Source organism: Grampus griseus (genome assembly GCF_964374135.1).
Source record: "Grampus griseus genome assembly, chromosome: 1".
Classification (NCBI taxonomy): domain Eukaryota; kingdom Metazoa; phylum Chordata; class Mammalia; order Artiodactyla; family Delphinidae; genus Grampus; species Grampus griseus.
This window is the reverse complement of record NC_139017.1, coordinates 87760601-87782063: the sequence shown is the minus strand read 5'-3', so window position 1 is coordinate 87782063 and position 21463 is coordinate 87760601. Positions and strand designations below refer to the sequence as shown.

The 21463-nt window shown below is 45.6% G+C and overlaps 3 protein-coding genes across 9 annotated transcripts in view; 2 read left to right on the top strand and 1 right to left on the bottom strand.

Moving 5' to 3' along the window:
- The first annotated feature begins 3376 nt into the window (after positions 1–3376).
- Positions 3377–8607, top strand: TMEM167B (transmembrane protein 167B). 2 transcript variants are annotated; one of them, XM_082647064.1, is made up of 4 exons: positions 3378–3493; positions 4994–5138; positions 5420–5551; positions 6107–8607. In XM_082647064.1, the coding sequence occupies exons 2-4, from the start codon at positions 5063–5065 to the stop codon at positions 6187–6189; spliced, it is 291 nt and encodes a 96-aa protein (XP_082503190.1). In that variant the 5' UTR covers positions 3378–3493; positions 4994–5062; the 3' UTR covers positions 6190–8607. The 2 variants fall into 2 exon arrangements, with proteins under 2 accessions (XP_082503191.1, XP_082503190.1); XM_082647065.1 differs by lacking the exon at positions 4994–5138 and having other exon boundaries at positions 3377–3493.
- Positions 8608–11973: 3366 nt separating this feature from the next.
- CFAP276 (cilia and flagella associated protein 276) lies at positions 11974–17003 on the bottom strand (the record flags this gene model as incomplete). 2 transcript variants are annotated; one of them, XM_082676142.1, is made up of 5 exons in its annotated part: positions 11974–12044; positions 12462–12589; positions 13146–13261; positions 13792–13908; positions 16923–17003. In XM_082676142.1, the coding sequence occupies 5 exons, from the start codon at positions 17001–17003 to the stop codon at positions 11974–11976; spliced, it is 513 nt and encodes a 170-aa protein (XP_082532268.1). The 2 variants fall into 2 exon arrangements, with proteins under 2 accessions (XP_082532268.1, XP_082532269.1); XM_082676143.1 differs by lacking the exon at positions 13792–13908.
- A 1167-nt stretch (positions 17004–18170) lies between these two features.
- Positions 18171–21463, top strand: part of ELAPOR1 (endosome-lysosome associated apoptosis and autophagy regulator 1) — a gene marked incomplete at both ends in the record, with an annotated part of 68162 nt that continues 64869 nt past the window's right edge. For all 5 annotated transcript variants that reach the window (XM_082674527.1, XM_082674524.1, XM_082674523.1 and 2 more), the window contains one exon: positions 18171–18323. In XM_082674527.1, coding sequence (XP_082530653.1) covers positions 18171–18323 — 153 coding nt within the window. The remainder of the gene's footprint in view (positions 18324–21463) is intronic.

The window sequence follows — 21463 nt, the reverse complement described above, 5'->3', positions numbered from 1 at the left end:
TTATTCTTAAACTCCGAGAGTGACAGGGGACGAAAGACTTATCTTTCAGAGCATGACACAATTGGAGTGGTTTCCATCCAGTGAAAAGAGGAGGAGACAAAGGTTATCTCCAAAAGAGGAGGGCATGAGCAAAATGTGAAAGCAAAGAGTACATTTGAAGAACACTGAACAGTGTTTTCGCAGCTGAAGCTTGAAGTCTGCCTATGGGAACAGTGAAAAATTCTGCTGGAAGGCCTTGAATAGCAGGGTAAGGAGTTAAACATATGTTCAGCAGACAGTCGCTGCTGTTAAAGGAAACAGCAGTTGTGGTCTGGAGCAAAATGTTTTAGTTCTGAGTTCAGAAGACCAGAATTATTGTTCAAGTCTGATACTGGTTAGTCCTTACCCTAAACCTTAGATTACCTCTAAAATAGGGGTGATAAGGCAGTTGTAAGGATTAAATAAGATATTATGACAAGGTGTGTTCACTTTACAAAGTAAAAATGTTATAGAAAAGTAAGTTTTCACTGGACTTCCCCGGTGGCGCAGTGGTTAAGAATCCACCTGCCAGTGGTTGAGAGTCCGCCTGCCGATGCAGGGGACACGGGTTCGTGCCCCGGTCTGGGAAGATCCCACATGCGGCAGAGTGGCTGGGCCCGTGAGCCATGGCCGCTGAGCCTGCGCGTCCGGAGCCTGTGCTCTGCAATGGGAGAGGCCACAACAGTGAGAGGCCCGCGTACCGCAAAAAAAAAAAAAAAAAAGAATCCACCTGCCAATGCAGGGGACACCAGTTTGATCCCTGGTCTGGGAAGATACCACATGCTGCAGAGCAACTAAGCTCGCGAGCCACAACTACTGAGCCTGTGCTCTAGAGCCCGTGCTCTGCAACGAGAAGCCACCGCAATGAGAAGGCCACATACTGCAACGAAGAGTAGCCACCCCCCCTCACTGCAACTAGAGAGAAAAGCCCCCACGCAGCAATGAATACCCAATGCAACCAAAAAATAGAAGAAATAAAACAATGAATAAATTGAGGCATAATTCAGTTTTAAAAAAATAAGTTTTCACTGTTGTGAGGATTTAATTGATGCTTGAAGACTGAAATGGTAAAATTACTAAAGTGATGGATGTAGAAATGAAAAGGGGGCAATTGGAACAACATTTTGGAAAAAAAGGAGTTAATCGATTCGAAGATAATTTACAAATTCTAAATTCAGTGATTAGGGGAAAAGGACTATTAACCATAGAAACAGGGAAATCAGAAGGGGGTGAGTTTTGTTTTAAACATTTCAAATGTCAGAAGAACATCTGCTAGAAATGTAGGACTGGAGCTTGGGTAGGACATCAACTTAAGACCTCTGCACGGGGAATTCCCTGGCGGTCAAGTGGTTAGGACTCCGCCCTTTCACTGCGGAGGGCTCGGCCACTTCGCCAAAAACAAAACCAAAACAAAACTCTTCGTAGAGGTGGTAGTTGAAGCCAGGGGACATGATAGGTCACCAAGTAAGGGTTAATAATGAGAAAAAGTGGGTGAGGGTATCTTAGGAACGTCTATGTTTACGTGGAAAAAGAGCCTGGGTAAAGAGAACAACGAAGTGCGGGTCAGGGAGGATAGCACAGTTCCATAGTATGTAAGAAAGGAGAATTTTTTTAGATGAAGATGAGCTACATGATTCAGTCTAAATTAGGGAACATGAATTTGTTTAGGACCTGGTTAGAGTATCTTGGGGCTCTTATCCAGCTTTGGTGCAGGGAACTAACAGTTGCCAGTGATGATACTAGTGCTGATACTGTTTTAGATAACTATTGATGAAAAGTTCAAAGGCAAAGACAATTAGGGATTTTTTATTGTCTTGTTTTGTTTTTGAGTAGTCCTTAGCAATTCTTTTGGGCAGGGAGATTCGTCTGTGTATGTATTTGCACACATTTATTTGCTTTGTCTTATTTTGTCCTGTATGTCTTCCCTGGTTTTTTGTTTGTTTCTGCATTTAAGCACATTTTCACAAGGAGTCTGTCCTGCATCAGACTTTTGTTGGCTTGCCTTTCTACTCCAGCTCGTAGGAGGCTTTGGTAGCTTTTCTTCTGCGTAACCAAGCAGGCCACAGCCAGCAGATGGCACTATAGCAAGAGGGGCAGAGGGTCCCTTTAGGACCTGACAACAACTGCGGACTAGTAACTTTACAGTTTCAGCCTCGGACGACTCAGTTGCACTTTAGCCCGGACTCTAATAAAGCAGGTCAAGCTGTGTGCAATTAAGAATTTCAATGTACAAATTGAATTGGGATCTGCGGCTTTGTCTCCTCCATCCTGGGCCACCATTAAACTGAAGGTATCGTCAAGCTGTGAAAGTGTTGTGAGAAGGGCTATCCCGATATCGCCGTTTCCTAAAGTGGCCGAGGTGACCCCACTTTAACTAAATACAGGAGTCAATCGAGACTATCCTGATAGTTTAAAGAAAAATTCATACAAATAGGCATTACCTAAGCGTTTCCCGACAACGTGTAGCTTTAGCATATGAAATTTGCGACTTGTTTTTGTTACGGGGTTCCTAATTTCATTTGAAAGTTCAGACACAGCCTCACTATCCAGATTTCCATAAGGAGTAAGAAAGATCCTCTGCAGTTCCGGAGGCCGCGGGGACAGCCTCTAGACCCCTATTGTCCGGGTTCTCTTACGTGGAAGCTTGAGACGGAGGCCTCTGTTGCAGGTGGGCTGCTCCTCACAGACACACCAAACGCACACACACAAACAGAGCAGCCGCCATAGCGGAAAACAAACTGCAAAACTGCAAGCCTTGGACTTCACTGGTGGCGCAGTGGTTAAGAATCCGCCTGCCAATGCAGAGGACATGGGTTCGAGCCCTGGTCCGGGAAGATCCCACATGCCGCACGAGCAACTAAGCCCGTGCTCCACAACTACTGAGGATGTGTGCCACAACTACTGAAGCCCGTGTGCCTAGAGCCTGTGCTCCACAGCAAGAGAAGCCACCGCAATGAGAAGCCCACGCACTGCAGCGAAGAATAGCCCCCATTCACAACTAGAGAAAGCCTGTGCACAGCAACGAAGACCCAACCAGCCATAAATAAATAAAATAAATTTATTTAAAAAAAAAACAAAATTGCAAGCCTTTACCTTTTCAAACACAACTCGAGCAGGTCAGGTTACACCCCAACACTAACTAAAGGGGCACCCAGAAAATATTGGTTACCATGGCCACGTAGGAAGCCTCCCGGATAGCTTTCTTAGCTTTCTTCTTACACACACTTACTCACGCGAGCTCCACTCACGCGAGCTCCACCCACGCAGGTCCCTAGCTCGGCAATCTGCTAGCCACGCCTGATTGCGTTCTGCGCTCGTCTCTCTGCCCTTGCACCTGCGTACTACGGCGCCTGCCCGTCGCCGCGGCCCGGATCGGGAAGTGTCAAGCGGGAGCTGGGTTCCCCCGCCTTTGCCGGTATCACCGCTGACCCCCGGACGCCAACTCCAGGCCCGGGCCCAGCCGCCATGACGAACGGTGAGAACTAATGCCCAGAGCCGAGGATGGGAGTGCAGTGCGAGTGGAAACCTGGCGGGCGGAGCCGGGACTGACGTGGCCGTTCTCCCCGCCCCCTCCCAGCCCAGTCCCCCTTTGGCCTCTCGGTGCCCCAACTCCTGTCCCCTATACTCCTCCGGGGGTTCCCCCGTTCCGTGCCCGTATAGAACCCCCAGTGCCTCTTGTGCCCACACCCGTAGTTCTTGGTTCCCACACTGTGCCCTTCTCCCTTCCTAGAAGTTCGTTCTGACCCTTACAAGCCACTTCGCGAGGCCAGTCCCAGTTGAACTATTGCTTTAGCACCAGGAAAAAGAGGAGCCTCCTCACAGCTCTCTGTGTTCTCAAACTTTTGGATAGTAGGTTCGTTGGGATGACCGATGAATCACACAGGATTTTAAACCCCATACTTTGGGGGGGGCGGGGGTGAATGTAGATCCTAAAAAAAAGTTCTCCTTGTTTTGTTAAAATGTCGGGAAGCTTTCTCGTGTTTGATTCTAAAGTCTTGCCTGGGCGATCCCATCTGGAGACCGTGGCTAGTGTTGCAGGGGTTGGATTTAGACACTGCCTTTTCCAAAGATGATGTGGCAGTTGCCACCCTGTTTATCTGACCTAATTTTCCAGGCGTCTTCAAATACTTTATAGACGTGATTTCTGAATTCCAGGGAAGGGCAGGAAACGATGACTTTGTGGTCTTTAGAGTCGATCTTACAGGAAAAAAGATGACAAGACCTCTTAGGCAGTATGATTTGAAGGGCATAGGACAGCATTTCTCAAAAGTACCTTCTTCATAAGCCTGGTACTAAAGTTTCAAATTTCACTTCCTTGTGACTTTTGGCTTTGCAAAAACTTACGGGAGACAAGACTAGCACGTATTGTTCATCATAAAACTTGGTGTATGTATTAATTTACTGGACCCTTTCCTGTGTGACATCTAGTTGTGAGATAGTTTTACTGGAGGGAGAGAAGGAGATGGAGTGGCCCAGAACTGGCAGATGCCAGTTGTGTAAAATATCCTTTTGGAGCTTCCTGGGCAGTCAGAGGTCTGAGGTTAGTAGGCACAGTACAAGAAGGGACATCACCCGGAGAAACAAATAATCTGAACTGAGAAATAAGAGAGCAGTTGGACACATAGTAATTAATAAGTAAGTTTTAGTCATCCTTTCCCCTTTTGTGGTCTGATTTTTTTTCTACTTAGGTGATTCTTTGCGCTTACAAGACATAGTTTGGTTTACAAATGTAAGAAATAGAACTAATTGTTCAAAGCTTTTTTCCCCCACAATTGTTCCACCTTGTTGAAGCCTCAGATCTTTTATTGCTTGTTTGTTTTCAAGAATCTGTTAACTCAGGCAGAAATTTGGTTTGTAAGTAGAGTATCATGCGTGAAGTGTAAGATAAGCATAGGAAAATTGTAGTCATATGGATTCTAACTCTTGCAATTTCCATTAAGCTTTACTTTTGCCTTAACATATTCTTCACCAACAGATGCAGATCTGAGAGACTTGGCCAAATATCTACCTCTCCTTTATCACATGAGTGATTTATAGGAAGAACATGTTTCATTCTCTCAGCTCAGGCTCGAAGGATTCTTATGCCTCTCTCAACCTAATGCCAACACTGGCCATTCCTGGTAGGCTGATTCCACATAAAGTGATGCACTCTTCTCAGAATTTATACTTCTTGAAAGGAGAGGGAAGGGGGCAGTGAAATCTTTGTAAGGGGGTTGTCTACAAGTGATTTGGGGGAACAGAAAGGTAACCTTGTTAGTCCCGGGACCTTGGCTTCCTCTTGTCAGGGCTGGCACTGCAGTTGAGATTATCATCTTGATATTTTATCACATTCTGTTCTCCAGGGGGATCACCTGTCCCAAACTGGATTAGCACCAAAGGTTTTTTTCTCTTTCTGTAACAGTGTACTCCTTGGATGGGATTCTGGTGTTTGGTTTGCTCTTTGTTTGCACCTGTGCCTACTTCAAGAAAGTACCTCGTCTCAAAAGCTGGCTGCTCTCAGAGAAGAAGGGAGTTTGGGGTGTGTTTTACAAAGGTAAGATCATATCTGTTCAGGGAGAGGAGATTGCCATCTCTGGACAGTGAGGTGCTGCAAGGTGGGGGTGGGATAGGCTGGAATTGTATGTGGTTCAACTTTTACATAATTGTTTATTTTAGCTCCAAGGTAATTTTAGTATTCTCCATGGAGTAAAACTATATAAATTAAACAATTTTAATTGGACTAGAGTTGTTGGAAGGAATATTTTCCCAGTGAAAATTTTTTGTCTGAATTTCTGGAAAGAATTTATTGGAGTCTCTTTTAAGTATTGATTTTATTAACTCAGATGCTTTTTTACTTTTTATTTGGGGCATCTTCATCTGGAGTCCTACTTACCTAGATCTTTTTTCAAAATAAGGCAAAATATAAACTAACAGTATATTCATCTAGAACCTAGGGCTTAAGGGTAGTATTTAAATACATTCCTGGGTGGGTTCTTGAGACCCTTGATAGGTCTCGTCGTCTGTGACTAGAGATTTCAAATCTTGAAAGTGAGGACTTATATGAAGGGCAGGGTTTGACTTCTTTTCTCCTTTTATTTTTTCCTGCTAGCTGCTGTGATTGGAACTAGGCTGCATGCTGCTGTAGCAATCGCCTGCGTTGTAATGGCCTTCTACGTCCTGTTTATAAAATGAATTCCAAAGCATCCATTTCATCAACTGCCAACCAAGGGGACGAAGGTGAAGAGCCTGTCAGGAGCCTGGGCCCAGCGTAGGAGAGTTCAGCTAAAATCATCAAAGTCCCCAGGATGACACCACAGCATCTGCCCCTACCTTATGTGGGGAAAACTCCTCGTGGTTACAAACATTATTTATGCTTCAGGGGACTACAGAAAGCCAGCTTCCTTTGACCTGTATGTAAATCAGTCCTCAGCAGAGAGCATATAATGTCCAGATGAATTACACCCCTCAGTGATACGATTACATACCTCCTGCTTAAAAATCTGTCACCTATTTTGTGCTTCAGCCCCTCATCAGGAACTTTTCACACTGAGGCTCATTAGGGGAGGATATAAGCTGTATTCAAACTTCTTGGAAGGAGAGATAATTTTCAAGACTTGACTTTTTTTTTAGTGTTTGATTTGGATTTGGCAAATTGCAGGGGGCTGAGAGGCTGGGGTGGGGAGGCTGGGTGGGAAATAGGAGTTAAACAATGCCAAGGAATTTTTTGGCTTTGGAAATTTATCTTTCATATACCCGTCTGGGAACATAAGAGAGAGGCATGATCCTCATTGCAAAAAGAGAACAGACGAAATAGCTGTGCTGTGTGCTGGTAGCCAGAGAGTTTTGCCAAGAGAATCTGGGCCTACATAAGATTTGGAAATTGTCTGTGATGAGACCAGAAAGGAGTAACTTAGACAAGAAACAATGTTCTATTCACCAGTATTCCCAAAAGGAAACTTCACCCCCTCAAATGGTATATTGAAACTGTTGCTATTTTCCTAAAGCTTTTTAAATATTTTCTAAATTACTGAGTGCTAAATACTGTTACTCAGTTTTAAATGCCACCACTAGGGGAAAGAGAAACTATTGAAGAAATAATTTGCAGTTGGGGTAGAAGAAATAAATAAATCTGGTATATTAATTCATATACTAGTAAAGTCATCTAGAATTTATTGTGATGTTAGATAGAAGTTCTGTCATGTTAACCAACATACAAACTTATTCTTTGTTTAAATCTGGGTTATGGCAATTTTCAGTCGATTACTTGTGTTTCTTGGCCCACTTTTAATTTTCTTCATATTGTAGTATTTAGCTGTCTCTTGGAAATTATAAGAACATGGGAAATTTGAATGAGAGAAGTTGATGGCATTCATAGGCATGTTTGGACAGTTCATAGAATCCATGAATAAAATGAGAGTGTTTTCTAAAGTAAAGGAAAGCAGAGGTTCGCAATTGAGATTGATGGGCTTTTCCATGGAGTATGGGAACTCCTGAACAAATCATTTTAGATGACTCTACATTTGAAGTGAAGACTTCTCCATTCCCTCCTCCTTTTATCTGCAAAAGGATCAACTGTTGCATTTCTGAAGCCTAGAACTTCTCTATTAAAAAAAAAAAGAATTGGTCTAAAATTAAATTATTGTAAAGAGCAAGCAGAGACATAGGTCTACCAGTGGAATTATTCACTAAAGTAAACTTGACTGTGGACAAGTTGGCTGTGGTTGACCCCAGTGTGGCAGTAAATTGTCTTTTGTCTTATTCCAAAAGAACAAAAGCTGCTAGGAAGTTTAGGTTCTGAAACATTCAGTTTAGTGCTTTGATGGTTCCTAGAAGTATAGAAAGTCATCAAGTAAACACTACATGTCTAATCATCTCAGAGTTATGGCTGTTGTCTCTTCAGGAATTGGTCCACAGGGTAAATTTCAATGATTCATGTATTTTTCATTGTCATTTCTGAGGATCTTTCACACAAGAGAAAGGAAGGCTAGTGGAACAGAAAGAAGAGTTACACCTTGTGGGTGTGAGTTTGGAACCTGTTGGCCAACGGGAATGTCACTCTCTGGAAATACAGGTTCAGCATGTTTTGCACTTGTTATTTTGTAGCTTTAATGACTTTTGTTTCCTAATAGGGCTAATATCTCTAAGCTTGGTGTTTAGAGCTGCTTCATATTTTAAACTAGTCCCATTTCACAGTTCAGATCAGTTTTTACAGCCTCCTGGGTGGGTCATCTTGACCTAAGCTCTTGAACTGTTATATTTTGAGATGTTTTCATACCAGAATGTACCAAAAAGTACACAGAGTGAAGGTAATTTACAGCAAGAAACAAATACACAGCTTATTTCATTTCTTGACTTTAGATAAGCAGAAACTTGTTTAATTCATCACTTTGGTTGATGTGTCATATATTTTTGACTGAAAATTGTAGGAAGTTGTTCCTCTAAGGGAGTCTTTTAGGGGTGGAAGAAGGGGGATAGCAGTATTGCCTCAGATTCAAACTGGCGTCACCATAAACCCTGTATGCCAGGGTGGAATGAAGTCAGCTTTTTATAGTTGAAATAAGACTTTTTATTCACCATTGTCTGCACAAATCCTTGAAAATAAAGTTTCTTTCCCTACTGTTTTTGTCCATTTTGTCACATGCATGCTGAATTATTGAACTTTGTTCAATATTCCCCTGGGTTCTGCCCATAGTATACCTTTTTAGTTTATATTAGTGAATATCATCAATCCTGTTAACCCCTTGTGATGGTCACTGAATGTATGATATAGTTCAGAATCTATGAGGGTATATCTTTGAGGGAACTAATTTTTTATATATATATATATATATATATATACACACACATTTTGAGGTGTATTAAACAATGTAGATAACATTCTCCAATACATTTTACCTACCAAAGCTATTAAAAGTATCAACTGCCATTACAAGCCATAAACTTCTTCAGTGAAATGAGGTTATCAGGTTACCCAGCCACATACCTAGAAAATCCTTGGGCTTCTGGTACATACAATGGACACTTTTCCCCAATTTGTTTATTCCAAGTACATGGTGGGACTGGCACAAGTACAAATGATAACAAAATTCTGATTTGTCTTCCCCCCTCACATATGTATTTCTTGAAAAAGGAAAAAGAAGGAACTGAGACATTCAAATTGTGCTTTGTGATGTGAAAGGAGCTAATTCTAACTTACATAATTGTTCCTTTTTTTTTTCTTACACTCATTCTTGAAAGATTTATTTTAGCGGATATGAAAGTAAATGAAGATTCAGCAATATGACTGCGACAGCAAGTTCTGGGTAGCAAGAGGGCTCTGTGGGGACAGGGATATGTCTTCCTACCTTTACTTATACTACTACCTAGTGTATATTAGGTAGTATATTAGTAGTATATATAGTTACTATATTTAACTACCTAGTCCTTGGACTTAAGTAATCTATTCTTACCTTTCCCTTTGGTAAAATGATGTTTGCCTTCTCCCATGGGAGAAGGAGCTCCTAGGGAAGCTGATGTTGGTAATGACCAGAATTTGCCTTCTCCCTGGGAAAGAAATCATTCACCTAGAGGTCTCTTGAGATTGAATCATGTTATATCCAGAACTTGGATCAAAGATCAAAGAAAAACTACAGATATGGATATAAATGTGTAGCTGCACAGAGATCCAAGGACAATCACAATTCAGTATTGTGGGAATTTGTCCCGCCTTTACCTGGGCCCTTGGTTCCCCTCCGAGCCACGTGGGGGCAGGAAAGTGCGCACTCGGCGAGGGCCTGTGCTCGGTTGTTCCTCCCAGAACCCTCCGGGGCGGAAGGCTTTAAAGGAGCTTGCGTACTTCCGCCCTTTCACCGGAGGGAGAGCGGCGTGGGGTGAGGCTGGTCAGAAGTGTGGCGAGGTGTGTGGAAGGCGCCTGCGGGCTGTGTGTGTGAGTGGACGCGAGAATGTGTGAGTGCGCGCGTGGTGCGTGCAAGGCGAGTGCGTGCGCCCGCCCCCGTGCCCCTCCCCCGGCCTACACCTTGATCTTATTTGATCGGGTTGTGACTCCCGCCCCGCCGGACCAACCCGAAATGAAAAGCTCCCCTCCTGCGAAGCCCCTTCCTCGGGGCGCTGTGCAGCGAGGCCCCTTGGGCGGTGGCAACGCCGCGGTCCCGGAGGTCCCGGAGCTGGTCCTACGAGGCCCGGCGCTCAGAAGTGATGAATTGATCAGATAGATGAGGCTGGGCTTGTCCTGGACCACTGATTATCGAGGCGATTCTGATCTGAGCCCGGGCCCAGGGCACGGCCGCCCGTGGCGTTGAGGCTAACATGTCAACGGTCGGCTGCGGGCCCCGGGCGCTGGCGGACGGAGGTAGAATGAGCCGTCGCCTCGCCCGCGGGAGCGGGAGCTGAAAGGATATGGAGGCCTTGTTCCCCGCTGCAGTTTTGTAGCCGCCTCCCTTTTTTTCTTTAGACCCGACTTGTCATAATGACTCTTTTGTATGGTACCAACACTGGTGCCCCCGGTCTAAAGGCACTATACAGCGCCTGCCGCGAAGGGATATATGTATATATGCATGTCTGTATACGTGTATATATCTGTAAGAGAACTTGGAGACCTTACAAGAATTCAGATTCCAGGGACCCGCACCGGATTTACTGAATTAGAATTAGCGGGGGGCGGGGGGGGCTTGTCTAGGAACCTATATTATTTAAAGCCTCCATGCATGGATCGCAGTAATAAATTTTTTGATGTTCAGTATCAACCCACATGAGGTGATTATCCCAGAAAGTCACCCACTCTGCCACTTTCAGCTATTCTAAATAAAGAGAACTGAAAATATTGCCACTGGGCAGCAAACACTATGAACCGATTGGAGTATCTCGGTGGAAGAGGGGCTGTAATAGTTTGGTGGTATTGACCCTGCACCTGAGTACCAGGAAGAAGCCCTTTCATATCTGATTTATTCAACAATGCATATGCTGTCCAATCTTAGAAATGGGAACTTAGTGTACAATATTCTAAAAGGTCTGCCATTTCTTGCTCATTTTAACAGCAGGCTCCTGTGAGTGGCTTGTAATTTTAGAAACCACATTACTGTATCAGTTTTTAGGTACCTTCAGACCCTAGGATCAGGTTGTTGAACGCTGTTTCCAAGAATAGGGGGCTATATATCACAGCACAAATCAAGGCAAAGAAAAGAGAATTGACTCCCAGGCAAGGAGACAGTAGCAGAGTTAAGAGAATGAACAATGGCAAGGAGCCAGGGAGATGGAGCCCTCATGGAAAAGTAGAGCTCAGCAGATGACTAAATCCAGAAGGTCTGAAATCTGTTAAGCGTGACCTCAGCGTAAGTGTTAATGCCACAAAGAGCTACTAAAATTAGTGTTTGTAAGCTCAAGAGAATGGACTATGTCCATTCTTGCTTTCCCAACACTTAGCTCAGTACCTGACACATAAAGTTTGCAAGAGGGTCTTCCCTGGTGGCGCAGTGGTTGAGAGTCCGCCTGCCAATGCAGGGGACACGGGTTTGTGCCCCGGTTTGGGAGGCTCCAATGTGCCGCGGAGCGGCTGGGCCCCGTGAGCCATGGCCGCTGAGCCTGTGCGTCCGGAGCCTGTGCTCTGCAACGGGAGGGGCCACAACAGTGAGAGGCCCACATACCACCAAAAAAAAAAAAAAAGTTTGCAAGAAATGTTGAATGGATATGGTTCGAATGACTCCAGTTCACAAAACGTGAATACCTGTCTCCTGCCAAAAACAGTGCTGTTCTGTCCTAAATCTGTATCTTTTCAGCAAGATGACTTTCCGAGTTGCAAATATGCCCAACAGGATTAGTTTCTAGAAGTTGAGAAACTTCCATATTTTAAGAGTAGTCATGTGGCAACTGGTAGTCCATGGGTAACAGATACTCCAGGCTTCATCTTACACAAATCTATTTCATGGAGATGGGCGGCAGGATGTTCCACTATGATTAATTAGTCCAGGGGCCCGTCAACACTTAGGTGGAGAAGAAGCCACCGTCAGTCTTTCGGGAATATCCTCCATTGCTGGCTGCAGTGTGAGGGGACACTGTGGAGAAAAGAGAAGAGGGAGTGGGCTGTGAATTTCAGATCCTTTGCCTTTTCTGGGAACTTGTCGCCCATACATTTATGGGGACAATGGAGAAGGTTCTAACAGCTGAGGAAACTGGCATATAGAGGACTGATGGGAGGTAGCTATAGGTCTTTCACTCCCCGGTTTCTGCCCTTTGCTGAAAATTTTTGTCCACTAGACCTAAGGCTGAGGTAGTGGCTCTGAAAAACTGAATTCATTTCCTAGCTCTACAGTCAGCATGTCCCCTGGTTTTAGTCTGATATGTGCCAGACTCTCAGTTATCCCTGATGTTCCTTAATAGCCAATCACCTCAACTCCCTGATTCCTGTGACCATTTAGAAAAACTCTTGCACCATCCATCTGCCTCCCACCCCTCAGTCTTCTGACCCTTACCTATGGATCCCTGGATGCTGTGAATAGACTCCTTCTTAGGGTTGATCCAGTGTCTGATGTTAGCTTGGGAAGTGATGGCGGGTGGCTGGGGAGGGGATAAAGATTCTCCAGAGAATTGGATCTTGATTCTAGAAGATGGTGTGGGGAAGAACACGGGAGAGTGAAATCAATCAGGAGAAGAAAGGTAAGGAGGGAAAGAGTTGCATGCAACCTTAAAGCAGCTGAGGCTTCGCTTGGTGGCACAGTGGTTGACAGTCCGCCTGCCGATGCAGGGGACACGGGTTCGTGCCCCGGTCCGCGAAGATCCCACATGCCGCGGAGCGGCTGGGTTCGTAAGCCATGGCTGCTGAGCCTGCGTGTCCGGAGCCTGTGCTCCGCAACGGGAGAGGCCACAACAGTGAGAGGCCCGTGTACCGCAAAAAAATAAAAATAAAAATAAAATAAAGCAGCTGAAGGCCGTTTTTACCCTCTGGAATGAACCAAAGATTTTGTGCTACAGATGAGCACAATCTTGGAAGATCTCTGTTCATTTTAGAAAATAAAAAAACAGAACTTGTATTACAGAAGTAAAAAATAACAGAAATCTATAGAAACAAGAACCTATTGATTGTTATTTCCCAGATGACACTTTACCTTACTTGATTGGCGTTGTACTTAGGGAGAGGCTCCGCCTCCACCACTTACCCATGGGCATCCTGAATGGTCTCCTGGTGTATCAGTGTCTCACTTTTGCTCTTGAACGTCCCTGTGTGGTGGTTGTACAAGGCTGCTAATCGGAAATCCAGATCGTCCTTCGGTATCTACGGAGGAAGCCAACCCCGCCACTCCCAGGATTAACTTGCCACATTTGCACCTGCTCTAGTCGGGTTCTGTTCGGCTCTACTCTTGCCCCAAAGCAGAGTGAACCCTTTCTGGGCCTGAGATCCACCAACTCCCTACATACCAAATTACTATACATGATGACTTCTTAACTCTTGTCCATAAAGAATTGTCTCATGGTTAGGTCTAAGGAGTGGGGAGCTCTCCTGGAGACATGAGAACCACTATATTGTCCTGGACTTGAGCTTAACGGGCCTTACCTCATTCATGGTTATAATGAGAAGTCTGGTGAGAGAATGATTTGCTCCAGATAATCAACTGCAGCAAAACCCAAGCCTTCTGACTTCCCAGAGGAAGTTGATAAGTTGGTATTTGGTTTTAGATTTGGTAGGATCTTGGATTGGGGACAAGATAAAGATGCTAAGGTAGTCAGGGACAGACTACCTTTCAAAAAGGATATTAATTAGTCCTAAGTGGATATAAGGAGAAATAGCATTTCAATGCTAGGTACCTCAGGATCAAAAAAATAAACAGCCTGCCTCATGGACGTGATTGTGGGAGTTGAGCTGAGTCGACACCAGGGTTCCTGTTGCTGAGCAAGGTGAGTTGGGTTCTTATATGGCAGTTTCTGCAAAAGAGAAACCACATCGACCCCTGGTTACCAGAGGCCTTGCTGATGTGATAGGGTCAGTGACATCCATCCCCTCATCCCATCCCATTTTAACTGAATCGCAAACATCTAAAAGAGAAGAATGAAATGGGGCAAGACTCCCAGGCTTCTGATCTTCCTAAGTTTTCAATCTCAGAACTGACAGAAATGGGCCAGGAATACAGGGAAAGGGGTGAAGTGGGACAGGAGGTGAAGGGTGGGGAGCAGAGAGGCAAGATGAGCTCAGGTTTAGAAGTCCTGAGCTTGAAGAAGAGAGAAGATATCCTAATGCAATTAACAGGTAGGAAATTGGAGGTGTGCAGTTGTTGGAGGAGAGCTCAGAACAAGTAGAAGAGATCTGGGGGTCATCCCCCTGAAGTGGTGGTTGAAGCCTGCAAAAAGGCGTCTGACCAACAAGGAAGAGGCAGTTCATGAGGACTGCACAGTATTATAATGGGGGTGGTGGTGGGAGCAGTCAGAGACAAGAGAATCAGGAGAGAGCAGTGTCTAGGCAGGTGAGAAAATTTCAGTAAGCAGGGAAGGGTCATTGTGTCTGCAGGAATGTCAAAAAGTTCATTGGATGTTCAGTCCTCTAATTAAAACCCCACAAGTACGAATATGAAAAGCACACAGCTGATTTCTTCATTACATGTAAAATGCCATACTGTTCACCACTGTATCCCCAGTGCCTAGCACAGCGACATAACACATGGTGTTCTAAAATGAAATATTGATTGAATCAATGACTGAGTTCCAGTGAGTACAACTACAACCTAGTAGAAATCTCGTTCAACCTATTGGATGTAGGAACCCTCCTCCTCCCCTGTATATAACACAGTGCTGTGTGACTCAGCTCAATTAGGCATTAATTGAGTGGTGTGAACCAGGCAGTATACTGTCACCAAGAAAGATGAAAAAGGAAATGGGAAAACTACAAATACATATGATGCAAGCACAGGCAGCTCTCTTCCCATTCCTCGAAGGCTGCATAAGCCTCTATAAGCAGAAGGCTGAGACGGTCTTTCACTGAGAAAGTCAAGCCTGTCGAGCGTGAGTGCCATCTTCACATCCATTTTCCTTCCCTCTCAGAGAAAGGGAAGTCCCTTTTATTCAAGAGTCACCCTTCCCTGAACCCAGCCCTTCCTGGTGCTTTAGGGCCCTGTGCTATCCTGCCAGCCCCTGTACCCAGCTTCTCCTCATTCCTTCGTCACTGTCTAGCTACCCACTCCATGACCTTCCCTACCGAGCCAGCCTTCTTAAAGAGTCAACACTTGCCACCTCCACTTCCTCCCCGTTCCCATTCCCTCTTCTGCCCACTGCTGTCTGGCCTCTGCCTCAAGCACCCACTGAAACTACTCTTGCTGGTGACCACTGACATTTGTGGCTAGGTCAGGTGGATCCTTTCCAGTCCTGACCTTCTGACCTCTGCGGTTTCTGCACCACGACTCTGATTCCATGAAATGTTCTCTCCATCCTATGTGGGTCCAGATCCTCCGGGTTCTCCTCCTACCTCTGGCTATTACTTCTCAGCTTCCTTCTCAGCTCTGCTTTCTCTCTCTGTCCCTTAGTGGTATTCTCCAGGGGGGTTGTCTCTGCCTTTCTGACTCTCACATTCACTGGATGAGCTCATTCTCTCCTATACCTTCAACCACCAGATGAATACTGTGGCTTCCAGACATTTTCAACCCACAGCTCTCAACCAGGTTGCCTACTCTTCATCTCTATGGAAATGTCCCACAGGCACCACGAAAACAACAGCTACATAACTGATCTCAACATCTTTCTCCCCAAACTTGCTTTCCCTGGATGCCTCATTCAGTAAATGGTATCAGGTAAGCCCTCAGAAAGCTCTCCCTGACTCATCCACTCTCTTGAACCCATGTCCAGTCAGCCACAAAGTCCCAACAGTCCTGCCCTTTGCATCTTACCGCCATCCTCTGCATCACTGCTGTACATCCGTTATTCCTCCTGGAGATCGCTGCACCAGCCTCGTAGCTGATCCCTCTTGTCGCACTAACATCCTGTCCAATCCACTGCCACTTGTGCTTTCTACAACACCCATCTAGTATGCCACTGCAGTGCTTACAGTCCTGAGATGATTCCCCAGGATGAAAACCTAGCTCACTAGCATGCTGTACACAGCACACCCACCCCAGGAGGGTCACCTCTCCAGCTTCCACCCTCTCCACTCCTCCATTTCACACCAACGCTTCAGCCACTTTGGACTCTTTGGTCCCAAAGAGGCCACCATCATCCTCCTCTCCATGTATGTGCACCTGCTGCTCCCTTTGCCTTGAATGTCTGGTTCCTGTTTCCTTCCTCCTAACTTACATTCCACCTCCTCCCTCCCCTGGTCCAGCTGACTCATATTTGAATGTCAAAACTCACCTGCTCTGGGAGGCTTTCCTTTAAGCTCCTGTTTCCCATGAGAAACCACATATAACTGTCACAACACATGTGCTGCTGTGCAAGCACTTTTGCTGTTGCTGTTGTCAGTCTGGCTTTTATACTAGATTTCCCTGAGAACAGGAGCTAATCTAATGTGTCTATACATCCTCAGTTTTTAGCAGAGCGCCCGGCATACAGTAAATAATAAATGTTGAATAAACAAAAGAGAGTGCTTTGATTTTGTTATTAAGCCACAATTACCATTTAGTTCACCTTATTTTTCACCACTTCAAACATCTCAAATACTTCTACGAGAAAAGTGGAACCTGGGCCTGGGTAAGCCCCATTTTGGCAATCATTGCTTAGGGCTGTGAGTGCCTCTTGTTCCTCTGGACTAGAACTCCACTTGCCTCTGCTCAAAAGCACCTGTGAAATGTTGGCAGACCTGAATATGGGGACATGGAGGAAGGCAGAGAACAGACTTCTCCGGTACCTGACTCAGTGTCCTCACCATAGTCCTTCAAGTTACCATCTCTTCCTGTCGCGCCGACAGAAAGAAGAGTGCGGTCGACCCTACTGGGAATCTGCGCAAGAAACCTCAGTACCTTGGAAGCCCGCAGTTTTCCCAAGTAGGAATCATCGTTTTCCAACGTAGGATGCTGGAAAGGGTCTCGGGTGAGAGGCATGGTAAAATGCCGAGCGAGACACTCTTAAGAGTGATGAGAGGCCCGCGCAGCCGCTCACAATCTTGCACGCGGAGGAGCCGGGGTCCCAATTGTTTGGCACGCCCAATTTCAGTTGCCAGGCAACTACCCCGCCGTCTATGACTGAGGCGAATTCCCTCCGAGAATGGCGCCACCTGGCGGTCCAACGCGGGAGGCCCCTCGGGAAGAAGCTACTGGGAACGCAGAGGGAAAGCGCCGCTGAGTGTACCGGGGAGCCCTGGATTGGCACTCGTGAGACTTCGGTGAAAAACGCCGAACAGGTCTTCTGCAAAAGACTTCAGTTAAAGAAAGTATTCCTAAAAGGTGGCCCAGAAATGTCCTTCCTCCTGGCATCTAACCAAAGGATTTCTCAAAGCGATGAGAGAATGGGGATGTCAAGAGACGGAAGAGTCCAGGTGTCGTGCTTGGAAAATTGCCGGCTAAGGCAAACTCTCCTTGCTTAAAGGAGTCTCAGGGCTTAGCATAGCGCCGGTTGTAAAGGCACAGATGGATTTGGCGGGGTGGAAGTAAGATCTCCAGAAGAGGCTGTTAGAGTAGGTGACACGTGCCGGGGCCACTCTTCCAGGCTATAAGCTCTGGAGAAGAGACGGCATCTCAATCATTTTACTATCGCTTCACACAGAGGAGGTGCTTAATAAGTATATATAGAACGCCACGTCTGCAAAATTAGAGGTGTTCATAAGTAGCCGATGGCTACGAAATAATGAATTTGGTGGCGATGGCTTGGAGGTTGTTTCCACCGCGTTCCTTACACGAGCCCTGTGAGCGCCTGTTGGGACGGTTGCAGACCCTGGGCACTCGCATTCCCACGCCGCGCGCGCCAGTGGCGGCGGCTGCCATGGCGACCGGCAGGTGAGCTGCAGAGGAGCTAGTGGTCCGGTGCCCCACCCGCGCGGAGGGAACGAGGAGGCGGTTGCCAAGGCGACGTGGGTAGGAGGAGGAGAAGAGGAAGGAGGGAGGAGGAAGGATGGGCTGCCTAGGCGTAGCCGCAGGGAGGTGACTGAAGCGAGCCCAGCCCCTTGCATCCTCCCCCCTGTGAACCTCCCTCCCCTTTTTTTCCGCCTTCTTCCAGCAGTAGCTGCAGCCGCAGCACCTGAACCGCTGCTGCCGCTCGCTCAGAACAACACTATGGCTGAGCCTGGGCACAGCCTCCATCCCTCTGCCAGGGGCAGGGGAAGAACCGAGCCGCGCACACTCCGGCTTCTGCGGCTGCTGCTCTGGGTTGGGACCACCTTCCAGGTGACTCAGGGAGCGGGACCGGAGCTTCACGCCTGCAAAGAGGTACTCTCCTCCCGACCCGACCCCACTTAGGTCAGAAAATCTTGGATCTCGGCAGGGATCTTGGGACCCACGCAAGACATTTTCAGAAGCCACGGAGTTTAGGTTTCTTTGGGGATGGGGGTGGGGGAGGAAGAGGAGTAGACTGGCGTCATGGAGAAGCCAGCCCACTGGAGGACTCACGAAACAGATCAGCCTCACAGCTTGGGCTGCTGAGCTCAGGGGAAAGGTCCCAGCTCCAAGGACCTCAGGAGGGACCTGAGTGCCTGGACTTGGGAATGAGGGAAGGAGAAGACATGGGTTGTTTCCCAGCTGGGATGAAATTACCTTAAAAGTGGTTGAAAACAAAAGATTATGTACAGAGGGGCAAAATAGAAAGTGGGAAAAGGGAGAAGTGGGGTAAGAAAGGAGTTTGGAAGGCCAACGGAAAATAATGAATCGAAGTGGGAATCCTTGTGATTTTATCATGGCTTCAAGAAAGTATGAAAATGGGAGGTCTGCAAGGGGGACTGAAGGATCCCATCACCTCTCTTCCCTTGGTATTAAACATCCAGTTTCCTTGTGGGCTGCTAAATGTGGATCCTGTTTATAGTTTGCCTCCCCCGGTGTGCTTTCTTTAGTGTACCTGACAGTGCATGACCCACCTTTGGCCAGACTTTGAGTTCTGTAGTATCTCACTTTCAGCCAATCTCTACTTTCCTTCTCTGGACTTTTGCTGACATATGTCGTAAGTCTTTTTCAAGGTGTTTCTAAAATGTTGCCAACATAATTCAGAGAATAAGTAGTGAATGTCTTCCAACCAAAAATGCCTTTGAACATTCTTTTGGAGGGATACAAAAAAGGAGTAACAAAACTCAGTAGTTTCTATGGTATTGAAATAACAATAATTGGTTGTGTTCTGAGTAACTTTTTAAAAACCATATGGCAGACGCAGCAACAACATATTTACAAGAACTTCATGGCAGAAGGCAAATAAAGTTGTTATCTACGTGAAATATGAAAGACTTTGTAATACGTTGAGTCTAGCCCTGTACAATTAATCTGAAATGTCATACTTGGCTAAGGTTTTGAGAGGTTGAAATATTATTTATAAGTTGTCATGGTTAACTAGTGATTAGCAACCATAACCCCGTCCCATATGGAAATGTATTATTATGACGGTATTCTAACCATTAGACCATCTATGACAAAACAGATCATGAAGAAGTGAGGGGGGTGGGAAGAGAGAAGAGAATTTTTGTGTGAATAAAGATACTTCACTTCATTCATGAATATGAACAAGTGACCCCAGTCAGTGGAAATTTTTGTAACTTGTATCAGTACCAGCAGTGTCCTGCCCTGGGCCATCCACATTTTCACCCAGTCACTGTATGACCTGTTTTAAAGATGGCTGGGAACAGGATGATTTTGTCAGTAAGTGTTGCTTACTGGCCTTGGTGGCCTGTGGTCTAACCAACCAAGTGAGTTCCATCAAGCAAACTCACTTGCCTAAGAATCCAACATAGGACTCCCCCTGTGTGGAAGGTAACAATCTTACAGTTCAACTACCACTTCTTGTTGATATGTTTGTCCACTATGGAAAATACGAGCCGGTTAAGAAATTAAACACTTTGTATCATCTTGCTTGGGAGGGAGGGAAGAATATTGATACTTGAGAGCTCTAACTTTTGTAGAAATTTTGCCTTTAGTCCTTTTTAAATGATTGGCATTTGCCTAAGCAAAAGGCCTTGCCACAGAGCATAAGCTGAGAGCAGTGGAAAGCTGTGGAACTCAACATACCAGGGTTCCAGTCCCTGCCTGTTACTTACCACCCAGGTTTTGGATCTGTAGAATTGGTATTTCAATAACACCTACCTCAAAAAAGATTGCTTTGAGGACTGAAAGAGAAAATACAAATAAAACACAAATTAGAGTTATCTAACTCTCTTTCCCATTCAGCTTCTTTACCATTAGATCCACACCCCATGCCGGAGTGAAAGTGGCTTAAAAGTCATCTATGTTGGCCACGGGCGTCAGCAAGTCCTGTTTACACTCTTCTTGAGCAAACAGTGGCTGCTGAACACCCTCGACTCCAAAACAATAAGGAAGAGAATAAACCCATTATTATAATATTCTTTGTTTGGCAGTATGAATTGACCCAATAAGTTTTAGGGGCTTCCAATCCTAAATGGTGAAAAAAAACAATTCAGGGTAGACTAACCCTTCCCTGTTCTTACTCTTCATGTGAATTTCTCGTGCGTCTTTGCTGGGTATTAATGGCAGGGAGTCTTATCGGCCAAGGCTGACCCTCATGACAACAATGCTGTTCCTGCCTTGTTTCTGAAATCTGAGGCATCCGTCTGGATCGAATCAGGGAACAAAGAGGTTTAGGGTAAAGCCTAAACTGAGGAGGCAGAGAGCTGGGAGTTCTAGATTGCTAAACGTGTGCTGGGGCTTGGCGTTCCTTTCACAGTTTTACAATAATCAGGGTCACCGGTGGAACTAAACATCCTGTGTGGCGTTTGTCTTCATGAATCATTTCTTTAGTCCTGTGCTAGCCCAGGCTAAGTGCTGACTGAGAGCCAAAGGAGCATTTTCTATAGCACAACGAATCTATATCAAATGAGAGAGGAAGAGAAAACTGCCTTTCCCAGATAGGTATTGCCCTGAGGCTTCAGTGCTAATAGCCCCCAAAGGGACATCCCAATCTATGTTGAAAAGCCCAGAGGGCTTAGGAATCTGGCAGACATGGATTAGAATAAAATTTGGTGAAGGAATGATGACTCTGCCACTTAGTAAGGATGCTACTTTGAGCAAGTTAATTAACTTCTGACAGCTTCAGATTCCTGATCTGTAAAATGGGGATGGTAACACCTATCTCACAAGGCTATTGTGAGGATTCAATTAAATTGGATAACACATGTAAAATGCCTAGTATATATCCTTGACATGTCATAGGGGCTTCAGAAATATTGGTAGGCAGAAAAGATAAGTCCACAAATAATGACGTACAAATGATGACATAATGTTAACATGTGGTAAGCAATGCGGGAATGGCAATATAGAGTTGATAGGAAAAGAAGAAAACATATTTGAACAGTTGACACTTGACCTGCTTCTGGAATAATCAGCAGAGTTTCAACAGGCAGAGATGGGGGGAGCAT

Bases quoted from the DNA above. Each gene is read 5' to 3' on its own strand.
- TMEM167B (XM_082647064.1), top strand. From the start codon at position 5,063: ATGTTTCATTCTCTCAGCTCAGGCTCGAAGGATTCTTATGCCTCTCTC. The intron at 5,139-5,419 runs GTAGGCTGATTC...TTTCTGTAACAG, and splicing joins GCCAACACTGGCCATTCCTG to TGTACTCCTTGGATGGGATT. The intron at 5,552-6,106 runs GTAAGATCATAT...TTTTCCTGCTAG, and splicing joins TTGGGGTGTGTTTTACAAAG to CTGCTGTGATTGGAACTAGG.